Genomic DNA, 15,319 nt, shown 5'->3' with positions numbered 1-15,319 from the left:
GCGCAAAAAAGATGTCTAGACAGTCGTACCAAAAATAGAACGATGTTTGTTAATGTTTATCGTTCTCGTTATTCGAACACATCGCGAAATAAACACATTCTCACATAAATTTGATGATTTGCGAGAGTTCGAGCAATATTTTGCATTTAAAAAAAAAAAAAAAAAAAAAAAAAAAAAAAAAAACGGTGTGATTATTTTACTGCAAATAATTTTGTTATTTTGCGTATTAAAACGTTGAACGCAAAAAATATGTGTCTATAATAATATTTACGCAAACAATAACGTCGGAAAACAGAGAATGAAAACACAACTGTGTACATTTTTGTGCGAAACTTTATTCTCGCGAACGAGAATGTTATTTGAAACGAAAATACTTGTGTATCAAACATGGTGTCTCAATTTTCTGACAACGACGCGAGGCAAGTTTCGAAGGAAGTAAAGACGCGTCTACGCGAGAAAAATAAAGATAGAGAGAGAGAAAGAGAGAACGAAGGGGAGCTGCAGAGATTAAAGTAGAATAAAATATTAAGCCGAGGTACAAGATATTACGTCGCCGTATACACGTTGTTGTACTACTCCGCGCGCGGAGTAGACTGTGCCAAGTGGAGAGGCGGACACTCGCTCTTCTCAGACAAATAAGGACGCGAAATTGAAACCCGAAACGCGGCGCGGAAGCATCATTATTAAGTCTCGAAACAATCTGGTAGACGTGACGTGTCAACTGCGAGGTTCGCTCGCAGTGCTGTCGTTAATTACTGTAACCAAAGTTTGCAGTAGTCCGAGTATACACGGCGGCCGCTGCGCTTCGGCACAAATGTAAGCGCACGCGCGCGCGCGCGCGCGCGCGATATCTGCTTCATGCATGGAATTGTGGAAAGCTCATTGCTCGCGCGGTGATAAAGCAAAGTGCAAACGTTGTTTGACGATTTAACAAACAAAGTTTAAAACTACGTTTTTTTTTTTTTTTTTTTTTTCGTATCCCGTGCCGGACGCGATTCGTTTGTTCAGCAAAAAAAAAAATGATAACCGGTTTCCGCGAAAAAAAGAAAAAAAAAATAGCGTGCGTCGTAACCGGTGTTAAAAGTGCGCGTTTACAAATTGTTTAAAATCGTGTATACACAGATATCTCCGGCGGGGTAATATCCTCAATGTACGGAGGCTCACGTTTCAAGCGTGTTGTCGGAAGCAATGCAGCGCACTTGCAGCGTTATGCTAATGAGGATCATCAGCGAGTCGCGACATTGTCATGCATAAACACGATTTTGATTCCGACGGGGGGAGTCGCGTCCCGTGAAAATCGCTCCGTACCTTTGGCGCGGCGCCCCTCTCCTTTCTCTCGCCTTACGTCTCTCCCTTCCTCGTTAGGTGTGTCAATATACACAGAGAGGCCGGCGGCCGCACACCGGCACATCTCTCATGCATCGCGCGCATCGTCGCTCGCGTCGCGTTGCAACGGCGTCTCACACTCTTGCGAGAGAGACACTTTTCCATCACCCCGTTCGCATTTTTCTCCTTTCTTTCTCGCTCTCGCTTGTTTCTCTCTCTTCGCTTTTCTCTTTCTCATTTTCTCTCTTTCCCTATCTCACGAGTTTTTCCTTTTAAGCGCGTTTCCACTGTTTCCTGCTCGACGCTCGGCCTCTCTCCTCCTCCCCCGTCTCGCTCCTCTCTCTCTCATCTCTCCAGCCCGCATCGCGCTGCTTTGCATAATTCCTATCGCGCTGCAGGTAGACCTGGAGCTACCTCTATACTCCGCGCCGCATGCTCGTAGGTTTCCCTCATATACATATTGGATGTATGCGTGCTTACACGTGGGCGCATTAATGCGGGATATGTGTGAGGGAAAAGCGAGTCGGGGGAGAAGAGGAAGAAAAAAGAAAAGAAAAAAAAAAAAAACCCCGAGAACGGCGTCGACGCGCGCGAGAGCGTAGACCGTCGATTTTTACTTACTTCGTTACACCGCGTGCGACGTATACACGGGAGATACGCAACGTGCGAACGAGACACGATTGCAGATGCTGTTGTATCCTGTATCCGGAAATTGATAGATCGATACCATAAGTGGTACGGAGACGATAAGTCCGACGCGCCGCGCGAGCCGCGTGGAAATGCAAGCGAAGCAACAAAATGTGTCATTATTAGTTTTTTTTTGTTTGTTTCGCGGGCGCGCGGTTTTAACAAAACGCTTTTTTCTCTTGCGTTTCTCTGGGCGAATGTTTCGTTTTTCTTCCAAATTTCGTTCGCGCTCAAATCCGTGCGTCGCGAATGAATCTCGCTCGCGCGAAACGCGCGGCTCCTCCCGGTTGGAGCGTGTCTGGAAAATTCGCGCGAAATCAGAATTTCCTCTTGGCAGTCGAGGCACGACATACGGTTCGTTTCGCGGTGCTGGGAAGGGAGGTAGAGATTTTCAAGTTTCCCAAATGAATCCACTATCTCGGCGCTGAGATGGAAATACGTCTTCCCGAATCCCGAAAGACGATTTTCCTTGGGAAAGACGTCAGTCCTCGTTATTTCGAGCTCTAAATAATGTCGGGACGTGAGTAACCTACTGAAAACGCGGTGGTGGCTCTTCTGCCGGCCATCCTTCGACCGCGATCGTCCGTTTCTTGTCTCCCTTCTTCTTCTGCTTCCCTTCCTCTCTTCGCGTATCTCGTTTCTTTTCTCACCGACTTCCGTTTCTTTCGTTGACTTTTCCAACTCTTTCTCTGTCTTTCTCTCCCGGCGTTATCGCGTCTCCCGATTCTCTTTGCCCGTTTCCTCTCGATCCACTTGGTCCCCGCGCAAAATCCTACAAATTGCCGACAATCCCATATCTGTCGGATCTCCGTTCGCGATATTGGTCCAATGTTTTCGAGGCCGTCATACCTACGGCCGCTAATTCCACTTGTGTACACGGTAGTGCACGAGCGAAAAATTTTGATGCTACGTGATACAAATCACGTACGTGGGGGATCTCTCGGCGGGAACGGGATGATTTACGGAGATGATAGAAGTTGGAGCAGAAAAATTGCGAGCGTGTGATAATATTGACCTGATTTTTAAAAGTGTTTCTCAAAGTTTATATACGCAACATTATAACGCGCCTTGGAGCCTTTCCGCGCGTTCAAGGTGCTAACAGTTGCGCCGAGTAAGTGGGAAACAAGGAGAAGATGAGAAAAGACACAAAGAGAAAAAAATAGAAGAAGAAGAGAAACAAGACGATATGAAAATCATTGAAAAACCAAAAAAACGTCAAATACAAAATGCGTTAAGAAAGAAAGAAACGCGATAGATTCGAGGCGGAGAAATTCGGCAGTTGGAGTTGTGACTGTTCGATAAGTAACTTCTAACGTTGAAGTTATCGGTTTTCAAAGTTTCGAAGATTCTGGCCATTCTCCAACTTGGAGTAATTGCGGAAAATTTGCATAATGTGTGTGTATGTGTGCGCGCGCACAGATAAAACGAGTTTAGAGCGACATTAGGGATTCATCGATAAAATTTGTTACTTTTTTTACTTGGTTGACTAGTTCGCACTCTCGCGCGCGAGATCGTGCAAATTTCTTTTATGCGTGTAGGATAGTTTTGTTAATTAACTCGACGAGAATTAAAACGAATTGGGGTGTTACTGATGAGTGTTGCTAAGAAATAAAAAAATTAACTTTGGTTATCGCGAAACTCTGGACGCGTTACCGCGCGTTTGTTTATGCTACGCGGCTCGTTACATATACACAGTCGGAAAAATATTGCAATCGAGACCAATACTCGACATGCTGATAAATTGCGAGGAGTAAGCACATCGAATCGTGGAGAACGATCGCTAATGGTGAGCGAGCCGCAATAATTCGAGGATATTACATCGGACAGCTCCGATGAGAGGAGCAATATATTTTACATCTCGTTACTTTATATATTTCATTTCTACCTTCTATTTTCTGCCCGTCTCGAATGATCGGCGCTTATGCGCGAGACTTTATTAAAGACGATAAACGCGGAAGACTTTTTTTTTTTTTTCAAATAAGAGCAGTCGATATTTACAAACTGATTTTTGTTACGAAAAAAGTTGGTAAATTTACTGGCTTTGCGTTTTTTTTATCCTGAAAAAGTATTCGCAAACTTCGCGTATTACGTCGTTTTTTTTTTTTTTTTTTTTTTTTTTTTTTTCCCCAACGCGATTCAACATTACAATGCTTTTCCCGCACCGTTTCGAGAATTGTCGAAATATCCTACGCCGGATACGCTGCACGTCAGTTGCAAAGTCGATATTTCAGGGTTGACGCCTAAACACGGTTTAAAGGACGCTTTGCACTTCGGGGGCGCTCCACCGCAGAAACCGTTCGAAATGTTCCAAATTTACGATTTCCGTTGCCTTCGAATCGGTCGGTTCGAAGTTCGAGCTGCGGTGACGATAAATCAGCATTGTACATGACACCTCGAACAGACGGCTTCAGTTTATATAAAGGTAGAATGCTTTCGCGTAAAACATATTACATTCTTGTCGACGTTACTTTTGTCACGATCGAATGTTATCGGAAAACGCGGTTGTGTTTCGATTTGTTTTACATCATATAAATCAGGACGTGACAATAATTTAGTTGCAAATTACGCTCTATTAAATTTCCCGCAACAGTGTGTCGAAATCAATACGGGCGTGTGTCTGCGAACTGAAATAATTGGGAAACTCGATTCCACTTCAAAGGGAACACGTGCGATAGGGAAAAGCTCGTAACATTATATCGCGATACTAGACAAGATACTGTGATACATTAATACACGATACCGTGTATCGGCAGAACATACAGTAGCGTGTGTATAGTAACACATTTCGCAAGAGCAGACACATCTGAATATAACACGCACAATATGTAATCTCCGATAAATCTCAAATTTTCTTTACACCGCAATCAATCGTCGAGAAAAATATTACGCGCGCGTAAATATTTTCTATTCTACTCGATCGATCCCGTCGGATTTGCGCCGAGTATTTCGGGGATTGTCGTTTCTTTTTATTCCCTCGCCGTCAAAAACGCGTTCGTGTTTCGCTTCTCGACGGCGCGGGCGACGTCAAAAGCGGGAAATTTGCATGATACGTGCGTGGTTTCGATGGATACGCGAAAAATGATCGACAGAATGGATCGTCGAGCTCGCGGAGAAGATACAGATCGCCGCAACAGTTTTCGCGGCGATCGAATTGACGCGGTCGACCGAGCGCGGCGTTGTATTTCTTAACCGAAATACACAACGCCGACTGTAAACAACAAAACGCCGTCTTAAATTAGTTTATCCATATGGATCGCGATTGGATCCCAAAGGGAGGAGAGAACGGAGAGAAGTTCTCACACACGTATTGACACAAGTCTCACAGATCACCGGGATTGCTTTCCCCCATTGTGTGTTCTTCGTGCGCGATTCTCTCCATTTTGCATCTCAATGCTTCAACCCGTTTTCCGTCATTCCACCGATCTCCTACACACAACTCCCGCACACATCTCCCCGAGCCATCCCCCTGAGTATTGAATTACATCTGACGAACGGGCGACCGTTCCTCTTTGCTGAATACCTTACAGCGCGCGCTTCCAACGTTGTATAAGTGCGTTTATATATTTTCTTTGCGCGCTTGTGACTTATCCTCCTCTTCTCCCTTTCCCCGCGTTTTATCCCACTGTTGTGTATATAAAATACAGAGAAAAGACGGTTTATTTCTCATCACAAGGAAGGGAACGGCAAGTGGTGCTATGTTCGCGTTAACGCAGAAACCGTTCGAGATTTTAGTAAGAAGTGCAAACGTTTTACAACGCGACGCCATTACAACGTCTATAATGGCGCAGCGTGAACTTCCGCGAGCTTGGAAGGAAATTTCATTAAAGTTGCGTCACTTTAAATGAGTTATTCCAGAAGGATAACAAACTTTTATTATAACAAACTTAATTTGGATATTCCCCTAGAACATTTTCTTTACGTCGCAAACGAGAGTGTAGCGCGCGCGCGCGCAAAAAAAGAAAAAAAAAAACGTATTTCTGTAAAACACTCGGAACAGAATTCGACTATAATAAACAGTCGCTAATTAATTGGCAGAAATTTAATTTTATTGCGAACAAAGTTACGACGCGAGAGAGCTAATTACAAAGAACTCGCTTCCGGAATTGCGCGCTGCAAAGCGGCAATGGCGGGAAAAGTACTTTCAATCAAAAATCTCCAACAAAATATTCGGTGGACAAATTTGCGGGAGCAATTATTTGTCGCTCGAAAGAAAGAGCGTGTTATTTTCACACGCGCGCACGCGGGTAATGTGGAAAGAGAGTGTCGAATTAAATAAAATGAAATCTAAAAATAAAAACATAATATTTCGTATCGAACGCGATAGAAAAAATGTGCGTGATGCGCGGGCGCGCAATTTTCAGCTCGGAAAATGCAATTTCGCGGACGCGCACAGGCAGGCAGATATAAGAGAGAAAAATTCTTTTTCTTTCCCTACGCGGAGACGAGCACTTTCGCATCGTCATTCGCGCGAAACCGTCCGCGTTCAGTAACAGCCGCGCCATTTGAATAATTACGAGCCATAAAGCGCAGTATTTGTCACTTCGTACGCTAAATTGCAACGGCAATCGTTGTCGTTCGCACGAGAGGGAGAGAGAGAGTCGAATTTTGCAGCGAGCGGGGAAAAATCACGGACGATGTATAACACGACGCTCTCTCTTCTCTTTATCGTTCTTGTCGCTTTTCCTCTCTCTCTCTCTCTCTCTCTCTCTGTCTCTCTCTGTTAACTTTGATTAACGGCGGGCGAGTATGATCGCGGGCGCGCAGTTTTCAAATGGCAAGGAATGAATTTACATCGCGCGGCAATCCATTTTCGACAGCCCGGCCGAAAACGTATGGCTGTATTTCCAAACGTAATATCGAAGCAGCGACCGATTGATTTTTCGACGCATACACGCGTGCGCGTACACACACACACACACACATACACGCACGATCGAATACAAATACACACACGCGTCTTTTTAGGAGAGTCAGCAGTCTGCGCGCCGACAGAAATGTTTTAATCGAAAATTTATCGCTTACGGGGATCTCGTAATAATTCATAATCTTCTTGTACGCGCGGTATCACTTCGTAATTGAATATACATATTACATTCGGGAGGAGGGGGGGAGGGGTTCGATCTAATTCCATCGCTTGTCGTGGTCGGGGAAATTTATGACGCTATAATAATTTCGTTAAAAGCGAAATTGAAATCTTGGAAAACGACGAACAAATAGGGTCCGATATAGATTGAGGTGAGCTATACAACGAGAGATTTTCGTCGACGCGCTACGCGGGGGAAAGTTGGCTCTGGCGACGAACAGTCAGCACAGTTGCAAACCGTTATAAACTTCGGCGACGAGTGTCGAGCGGGGACATTCGTCGGTTGCAATTTACGAGTGACGAGGCAACATCGTCGATCGTGACGAGCAAACGTCGCGTCGTCGTCGAGTTGTGAGCGCACACGAACTCTCGACGCGCGTCGCGTAATTCATTTTCTTTCAGCGATTTATCCGAAAAGCTCGCTGTCGATCGGCGAGAATGAGGGTGCGGGATCACAATTGATTTCTTGCTCCTCGTCGTTCTCGTCATCGTCGTCGTCGAGTGTCAAAACTTCTCCGCGTTTGTCAAACGTTACATACGATCCATAATCCGCGCGCGGTCAGAAACGAGCCTGTAGTAGCGAGCGCGCCGTAAATTCCGAGAGCGCTCTAAATTAAGCCGCGTCTCGTCTCGGCTAAAGAGAGGGTAGTACGAGAGGTAATAAAACAGCGAAAACACTCGGCACACACCGGGCGCTGATTTTATTGACAATTCTGTTCTGATTTTTTTTCTCTCGCGCAATTTTTTTTTTCCTTGCGCGCGCGAAGTGTGCAAGTTTCGCGTTTCGACCCGCAGTAATAAAACCGAGAGGCATAACTTCGTGTAACACAGAGATTTCAATCATGTTTCTCTCGTTGAAGAACATAAAAGTCAAGTTACGCCGAAGAGAGAAAAAGAAAGAGAGAGAGAGAGAGGACGGAAATGAAAATATTCCTTTAAGGAGATCGCGCTTGGGGGTGTTTTTCGAAAAGTCGATAACGCGGACGATGCGACGAATTTCTGTCGTTTTTCGATTTCTTGCATTTCTGTTCAATTTAGCAGAAGTTCTTTCATATCGGTTCGCAATATCGGGAATATCGTCAAGTTCGAAGTTACGTCACATTGATTTAATTTACAATTTTTTGCTTTTTTTTTTTCTAGAAAATTAAATCTGAAAGTGAGTCAAGATCGAGCGAATTTATCGTATTCGATATTTAAACTCAAGTTTCGCTAAAGTAAAATCAACTTCAGATCAGTTGACGTTAAAATCAAGACCATTGCGGGACACCCTGTATATGAGCGTATGGAAATTCAATACTATCTCTGGATATTGAAACTCCGCGATTTTCTCTGCGGCTCGACAAAATGCCGTTCTCTCTCTCTCTCTCATTCACTCACACACACTCTCTCATTCTCTCTTCATATCGCGCCGGGTCTCTGTCCAATCATCTGCCTCTCGTTCCCGTTGATTCACCCAATGGGAAAGGAAATAGACAGCCGGTCCAGCTGATACAATTCCGCACCGGGTGCATAATAGTCTAGTTAGTAGGTGCAGTCGGTACCAGATTCGATTAGCCTCGTTGCAGTTGCGCGAGCTGCGTGGCAGCTTTAAATGACAAAGCGATACGTTTCGAGCAAGCCGCGCGCTTGCGTTGCGTTCTTCTTGTTTGCGTGGCAACCATGCAACACACTCGGGGAAAACATTAAATACATTTACCGAATAATTATAAATGTTACTCAATTCGCTTTGAATGTAAAATATCAATGTTCGTTTATTCTTCTTTTTTTTTATTTTTATTCATTATTTCCGAACGTTTTGTTTTAACATTTGTACATTATAAAGTCTCTCTTCTCTCTCTCTCTCTTTGTTTTTTTATATTAAGTAAAATATTGTAATATTTTATTTAAGAGCGATCGCTCCGATAAATTCTAATAAAAAAAAAAAAAAATATTATCTGCCAGAACGATTTCGGAAAGCTTTCGAATGCCGATAAAGGAATGCCGCGATGCCAATTTCGTGAAGCATGATAAATTATTTCGCCGACGCACGCGGCTGACAAATACGTCACGCTGCCAGATAGTTTAACGTTTCGTATAGTGAACGTAATATATTTTTCTCAATATTAATGTGTGGGTGTGTGTGCGCGTGTGTTACTCGTTTGTATCGTCTGTCGTTAATCACTGCGCAGACATCATTTTCCATATTCGACAAACTTGTACGAATCGCTCCGTAGTTCGCTGATCGTTACAACTCGCTCGCATGTAAAAGTCGGAGTTGCAGTTCGAGATGCAAGCACGTTGTCGGGGAAAAATGGCGTTTCTAAACGAAGAAGACGTTCAACGGATCAACACAAAAACTCTTCGACACGTTTGCTCGATCTTCCCGTTCCTCGAGCCGATTTGTACCCTTCGAAAGGATAACGGTGTGCCATTCGTTTTCGATTGTGTACAAACTGGCGCACTTAGCGTTATATCGTTGTACAGCTGAAATTTTGCTTTGCGCAAGTCCGTTCGAAACTCGACTTTATCTCAACTTCTTTTTGTCAACCTGTTGACCAAAGCGATGTGTTTTTTTTTTTTTTTCAAAGCGGAGATCTCGCAAACGTAATTTTATTTATTTACACAATCCAGACACACTTAATTTGTTTACTCACATGCGACAAGAGGTATACAAATTTATTGTTATATTTATACATATTTACTGTTATATATTTTTTTTCTTTTTTTGTTTTTATACATATTTATTTCATCTCTCGTCAAAAGATTTTATCGACGTTTCTCAATCATTTTTATTCTCTTCGGATTAAGCTAAAGAAGAAGCGAGCGGATTGTTTATTACCGAAGCAGCGCGCGTTCAATCATTCTGAACGTCATACTGTACACAGATCCGAGATCGCGTAATTATTTTCCGTCGCTGAACGCGTGAGAGAAAGGATGGTTAAGGCTGCTTGATCCGGATTGATGGATGTGGCGGTCTCGGCTCATTATTGGTTCCATTATATCAGCTTTCTCAGACCGCGTCCTACCTACTGTCGAACAAGCTGTGTTCGATCGACCTGTCCTTTTATCGTGTAACGAAACCGGCTATCCGTTACGGTAAACCGCGCTATCGCCGATCGAGGCCGTATATAATGCCCCGACCGTATATACATAATCGAGCCCGGTGCTCTGGGATCTTCGGTCAAATGTTAACGACGACGAGTCTCGGTGTCAAGTGGCACGCACCCAAACGGTCACTTGAGAATTATCTGAGCTTCAGATTAATCGAAACTGTATCTCTCTATATCTTTCCGTCGATATAAGACACGTGATAAAAGATAAAACGCGAGAACAAACGTTGTTTGGTGCTGCATGTTTGCAAAAAAAAAAATATATATATATATAATATATATATATATATATAATACTGAGAAAATTATTGTTATTATATTAACAAATATAGACATTATTTTTAAAGAGAGTTTTTGAGACGCGTGTATTATTTATAAATAATATAAAAAAATTTGAAAGAAGTGCGCACAACGTTATTTCGAAAGTCTTAGAAAGACACGCTCTTTGCATTTTTATGTTCTTACTGGAAAGAAGAACATAAAAATCGGCAACACACGTGTGCGTTGCTTGTCTACTTCCTTGGAAAGTTTCGATAGAATACAGTTTCGGAACGTGTTTCTGAACTCCCTTTGTGTGTCGGCTTAATTCGAGAAGAGGAGCATCAGAGCGCGAGAGAAGGTGCCCTAATACGACGAAGTAGTCTTTTCGAGGCATACGGTTATGCTGATAATAGCGAGGTAGGCGAGGTAGGTCAGCAAAGAAGCGATAAAACTTCCTCGAGAGGTTCTCGCTCGTCTCCCTACCTCTCATCCTCCATCTTTCTTGTGACACAACAATGCCGTTCACAAGTTCCCCTTTATGGGCGATTACGCTCCTCGCTACGGGTAGTAAATGACTTCGTCTCTGCGAGACCTCAGCGAGAAGCTACATCTTACGATGGACAGGGACACACTCGCGTCGTTTCGAAAAAGTTTTTACGTCAAAGTATATTACGAAGAATCGACAGACGTCCTAAGTGACTCGATATTGCGCGGCCGCCGCGCGCCTTACGATTGCTCGCTTTTCGTTAACACTTGAAACGCGAACGGCGCGTAAAATACGTCAAGGCAACAAGTTTCCCTTCTCTGGGGCGCGGCGTGCTCAAGTGAAAAGTTCGCTTTTATTCGTACTATATACCCGACCTTTCCAGGGCAGAACAATCGCGCGCGATTTATCGCAATTAATCGGCGTTTCGGATTTAATGCGTTCGACAGTTTCGACGAACAATTTCGGGGGCGTGTTCGGTTATGAGGTTTATATCGACATTTAGATTGATCGAATTAAATTCGACGCAACTGGTAACTCGCAAAATTAGATAAAATTAATTAAATGTGTAAGAAAATTTGTGTTTCAAATATTTCGCTATTCGAGAATGTATAACAACGATGTGAGAAAAGTTTATTGTAATATTTATTGTCTTGTGAGGACTGCGAGCTTGGGTTTTCTAAAATTAAAAACAAAAACAAAAATGGACGAGTAGGTAAATTTTGTAAATAAATGGATTTTGGGTGAGACGTAGAACAAGTGTGGTAACGTAATGCTACTACACATACGGGCTGTTTTTTATTATTGTTATTCCGACGCGCAGAGTTGTCGAAAGCGAACAGTCGTGCGTTCAGCGCCGAATTGTGAAGATATACATTTTGCACCGTCCCGCTAAGCCGTGTGAGACACAAATCATTAAGGTTAGCAACCTTAATTAACCTTAATTAACCCAGACGCGCGCTGTGTTTTTTTTCCGATTATAAATTTAATAAATTCTTTCTCTATACGAAGTGAATTGCAATTATGTTTTTTTTCTTTTTTCGAATGATTTATCTCTCATTTTCCGAGATTTCTTCAACGATGATTGTGTTAGGCCTCGCGATACCACCGTCGAACTGTGAAACTCGCGCGTATTCAAAGCGAAATTTATTACCCCTTTTATAAAATTGCTCTCTTCCGAGTTTGTTCTCCCTCGGGATTTTATACCAGCCATTTCTTCTTAAATTATCGCAGCGAAAGTTTTTGCCGTGGAAATTTCCCATCCGCGCTTATAAATCATCTCAATTTTTCTCATCGAATTTTTGCTGCCCCTTTCGGGCACTTTCGCGTGCAAGTCTTTCTTTTTCTATCCATAAATATTTAATTTCAGCAACGTGACGTATTTACTTGACGTTTAAAACGAAGCTAAATTATATTTCCAATTCGCGAATCGATATGTGAAATGCGCAAAAGTGTATATGTACGTACGTGTGCGTTCGCCTTTTATATGATTACTGTCTTTTATATAACACTTTTTTATCGATATTATTATATCGCAAATTAATTGATGAAAAAATACTTAAGTTAACACAACAAAGCGACATTGTCTCTCGTACGAGCGCGACGTGCGAGAGAAGAGAACATATATTAGAACTAAATTTTCTAATTAGCATAGACTTTATTTGTACTTTGTGCGCACAACGAGCTGCCCAAAGTCATTATGTTTTATCACAAGGGTCCTTTAATGTCGTAACGTGAAACAACCGCAGGATAATTGACGCGCAAGATGGATTCTTGTGCGCGCGCGCGCGCGTGTGTGTGAGAGAGAGAGAGAGAGAGATCAACGAACCCTGCACACGTTCAACAGCACGAGACATGCATTACAAAGGGACGCGTAATTTATTGTTGAAGGGGTGGACAAGGCGTACGATGCTTAGGGATGCTTGGACGAACGACGGTGGGAAAGGCTGGTGGCGATGGTGGTCCAGGTTGGGCGGATTGTTGGCGATGGCGGCAGCCATATCCTGTCTCGTTGCCGCGTTTCCGGGCGCCTCGGCCAATCCGGAAGCGAAGCGTCTCTACGATGACCTGCTGTCGAACTACAACCGCCTCATCCGCCCTGTTGGCAACAACAGCGATCGCCTCACTGTCAAAATGGGACTACGCCTCTCCCAGCTCATCGACGTCGTGAGTAGACCCCACTTAACCCATTATCCTACCGCATGAATAGCGTTTATACTCTATATAGACGAGGTTTCTGCGCGCCCCCGAGGGATATGCACGCCAGATATGTGGAACAAGAGTGCTCGGTTGTGAAATAGTCCAATGTGTTTCATATCGATTGGATCCCGTTGGTTCTACGGGAAACGATATGCGAATGTATACGATTGTTTTGTTGACACGAAGAATAGGCGGATACTGATAGTGATGGATTCGATATGTAAAATTAAAAACGCTTATCCCGAGCGTTTCGGTAGTTTATCCGTGTCGAAATTGTCGAAATTATGAAATTTATCAAATATCGCGCGCTCTCTCTCTCTGTGTGTTAGAAAAAAAACACGCCGCGTCGAACACAATTAGAAGTCAAATATTTCACAACCATCCGCTCTCTTTTGATATTCAACATAGTTTATACATATATATATATCCGTAGATTTTTTTATTCTTGCTAAATTTGCGCGAGCTTTGAAAGGATCGATAAGAGCCAAGATGTAATGCCCGAAATCCCTCGTTTTAAGTTTTTAAAATTTTTATTAACAATTTACTTTTCGAGAGCAAACACATTTCGATCTCGATTCAAGCTCTCTTCGGTGTTTCCAGAGAGCATTAAAATTTCTCGCATCGACAACCACGTTGGCTCTTAACGGTCTTCTTAAAGTTTGCGATTCTGTGACAGTCGTGAGAGGGATTTCTCGTCTTATTGTACACGTTCGTCTCGTTACTATATCGCAAGGAGGATTTACAGCGAACGCTCTCGCTCTCGGACGTTAACGTGTTCATGCGCCGTGTCAAGAAAGTCACTCGTTCGGTGTATACGGAATATACCGATTACGTGATAGATGACCGATAACGGGCGTCCGCGTATTTGCGGTGATAAGTTGAATTCCGGGAGTTCCTGCGCGCCGGAAACGGAACTAATTTACAAGCGAAGGGATTCGTGGCACTCGAGCTATTAATTGCCATAATCTGATCGTCAGTAATCAATCGTGTCCTCGGCGAGGAACGCACGAAACTAAACATACGCGTCCGCACACATACACACACACACACACGGGAGGTTGACACGCACCCCCTCCCTCCCGAATCGGTGTGTTAGAATTACGTTGATTGTCCTCCCTTACCTACGCGTTGTATCACCGGTTATTACATACGAGTTACATACTCGGCAACTCGATCTGAATTTCGGCGGTAATTGCTCTCTCGATCACGAATCGGTATATCGACCGATACATACATGTTTCTAGTCTGAAAGCATAATTAATTTGTTATCGAGGGGAGAGGTGATGCGGTCCCGACCGCGCTTACTGCGTGTGTCACCTATTATCGACGCGGGGATTAACACCGAGCGGCGCGATGTCGACCGCGGGAGAAATGACGATTGTTCGATATTCGCGCGCGAGATAAAACGCGACGTTTTTTTTAGGGGGGAGGGAGAAGCGCAAATAGACGTTTTTTTAACACGCAGCCGAACGCGTGCCGATTCGATGCGCGCGATTTTAAAATGAAAGCTTGTACACGCGAACATCCGCTCTCTCTCGAACGAATCTCGTTCTCGCGCGCGAGAACGTAATAATTTGCTCGGACGCGAATAGGAAATTGTCCATTTGGTTTGTGTTTAATGGACGGTCGGACCGCAGTGATTCGCTCAAAACTGCGCGACGTTGCGCGCGTAACCTTTCACCGACTGCGAAAATCCCATAGGCATTGATATAAATAACAATTACCGCGGGTACGGTACGTGCGAACGAACACTTACATAACACCCTCGTCTATAGAATTTATGAAACAATTGCGGCCGGTCGGGTGGAATTACCGGTAAAGATAGCGGCGAGGTGAGTAACGAGCGCGCGAGCCCAACGGGAACAACGTTATCCTAAAACGATCGCGATAATATTTGCGAGCAGAGCGCAATACTCGCGTAACTCGACCGCAGTTTTTTTATTTTTCTCGTTATCGAAATGAATAGTTACTCAAATAATTACTCGAAAAATTTATCAATATTTATTTGATTTGCGCATAAATTGTATTATTGATTTATAGAAATTGTATTCATTCCCATGTAGGAATTGCCGACAGACTTCCAGTAATACTACTAGGCCAACAATGGCCCAACCTTTATAGCCGATACTCGATATTGACAATTGGTCCAGTATTGTCCCATTTTTGTATTTTATAACAGCCCAATATTGG

General features: G+C 43.5%; 1 protein-coding gene across 1 annotated transcript in view; it reads left to right on the top strand.

Moving 5' to 3' along the window:
- LOC109857161 (acetylcholine receptor subunit alpha-like 1) overlaps positions 1–15,319 on the top strand; it is a 104,427-nt gene that overhangs the window by 24,311 nt on the left and 64,797 nt on the right. The window contains exon 2 of the mRNA XM_020433222.1: positions 12,821–13,096. Within this exon, the coding sequence (XP_020288811.1) occupies positions 12,839–13,096 (258 nt within the window). The 5' untranslated portion in view covers positions 12,821–12,838. The remainder of the gene's footprint in view (positions 1–12,820; positions 13,097–15,319) is intronic.

The sequence above is a fragment of the Pseudomyrmex gracilis genome, unplaced genomic scaffold, assembly GCF_002006095.1.
Source record: "Pseudomyrmex gracilis isolate BER0280 unplaced genomic scaffold, ASM200609v1 scaffold_149, whole genome shotgun sequence".
Classification (NCBI taxonomy): Eukaryota; Metazoa; Arthropoda; class Insecta; order Hymenoptera; family Formicidae; genus Pseudomyrmex; species Pseudomyrmex gracilis.
This window is presented reverse-complemented; position numbering and strand designations above follow the sequence as displayed.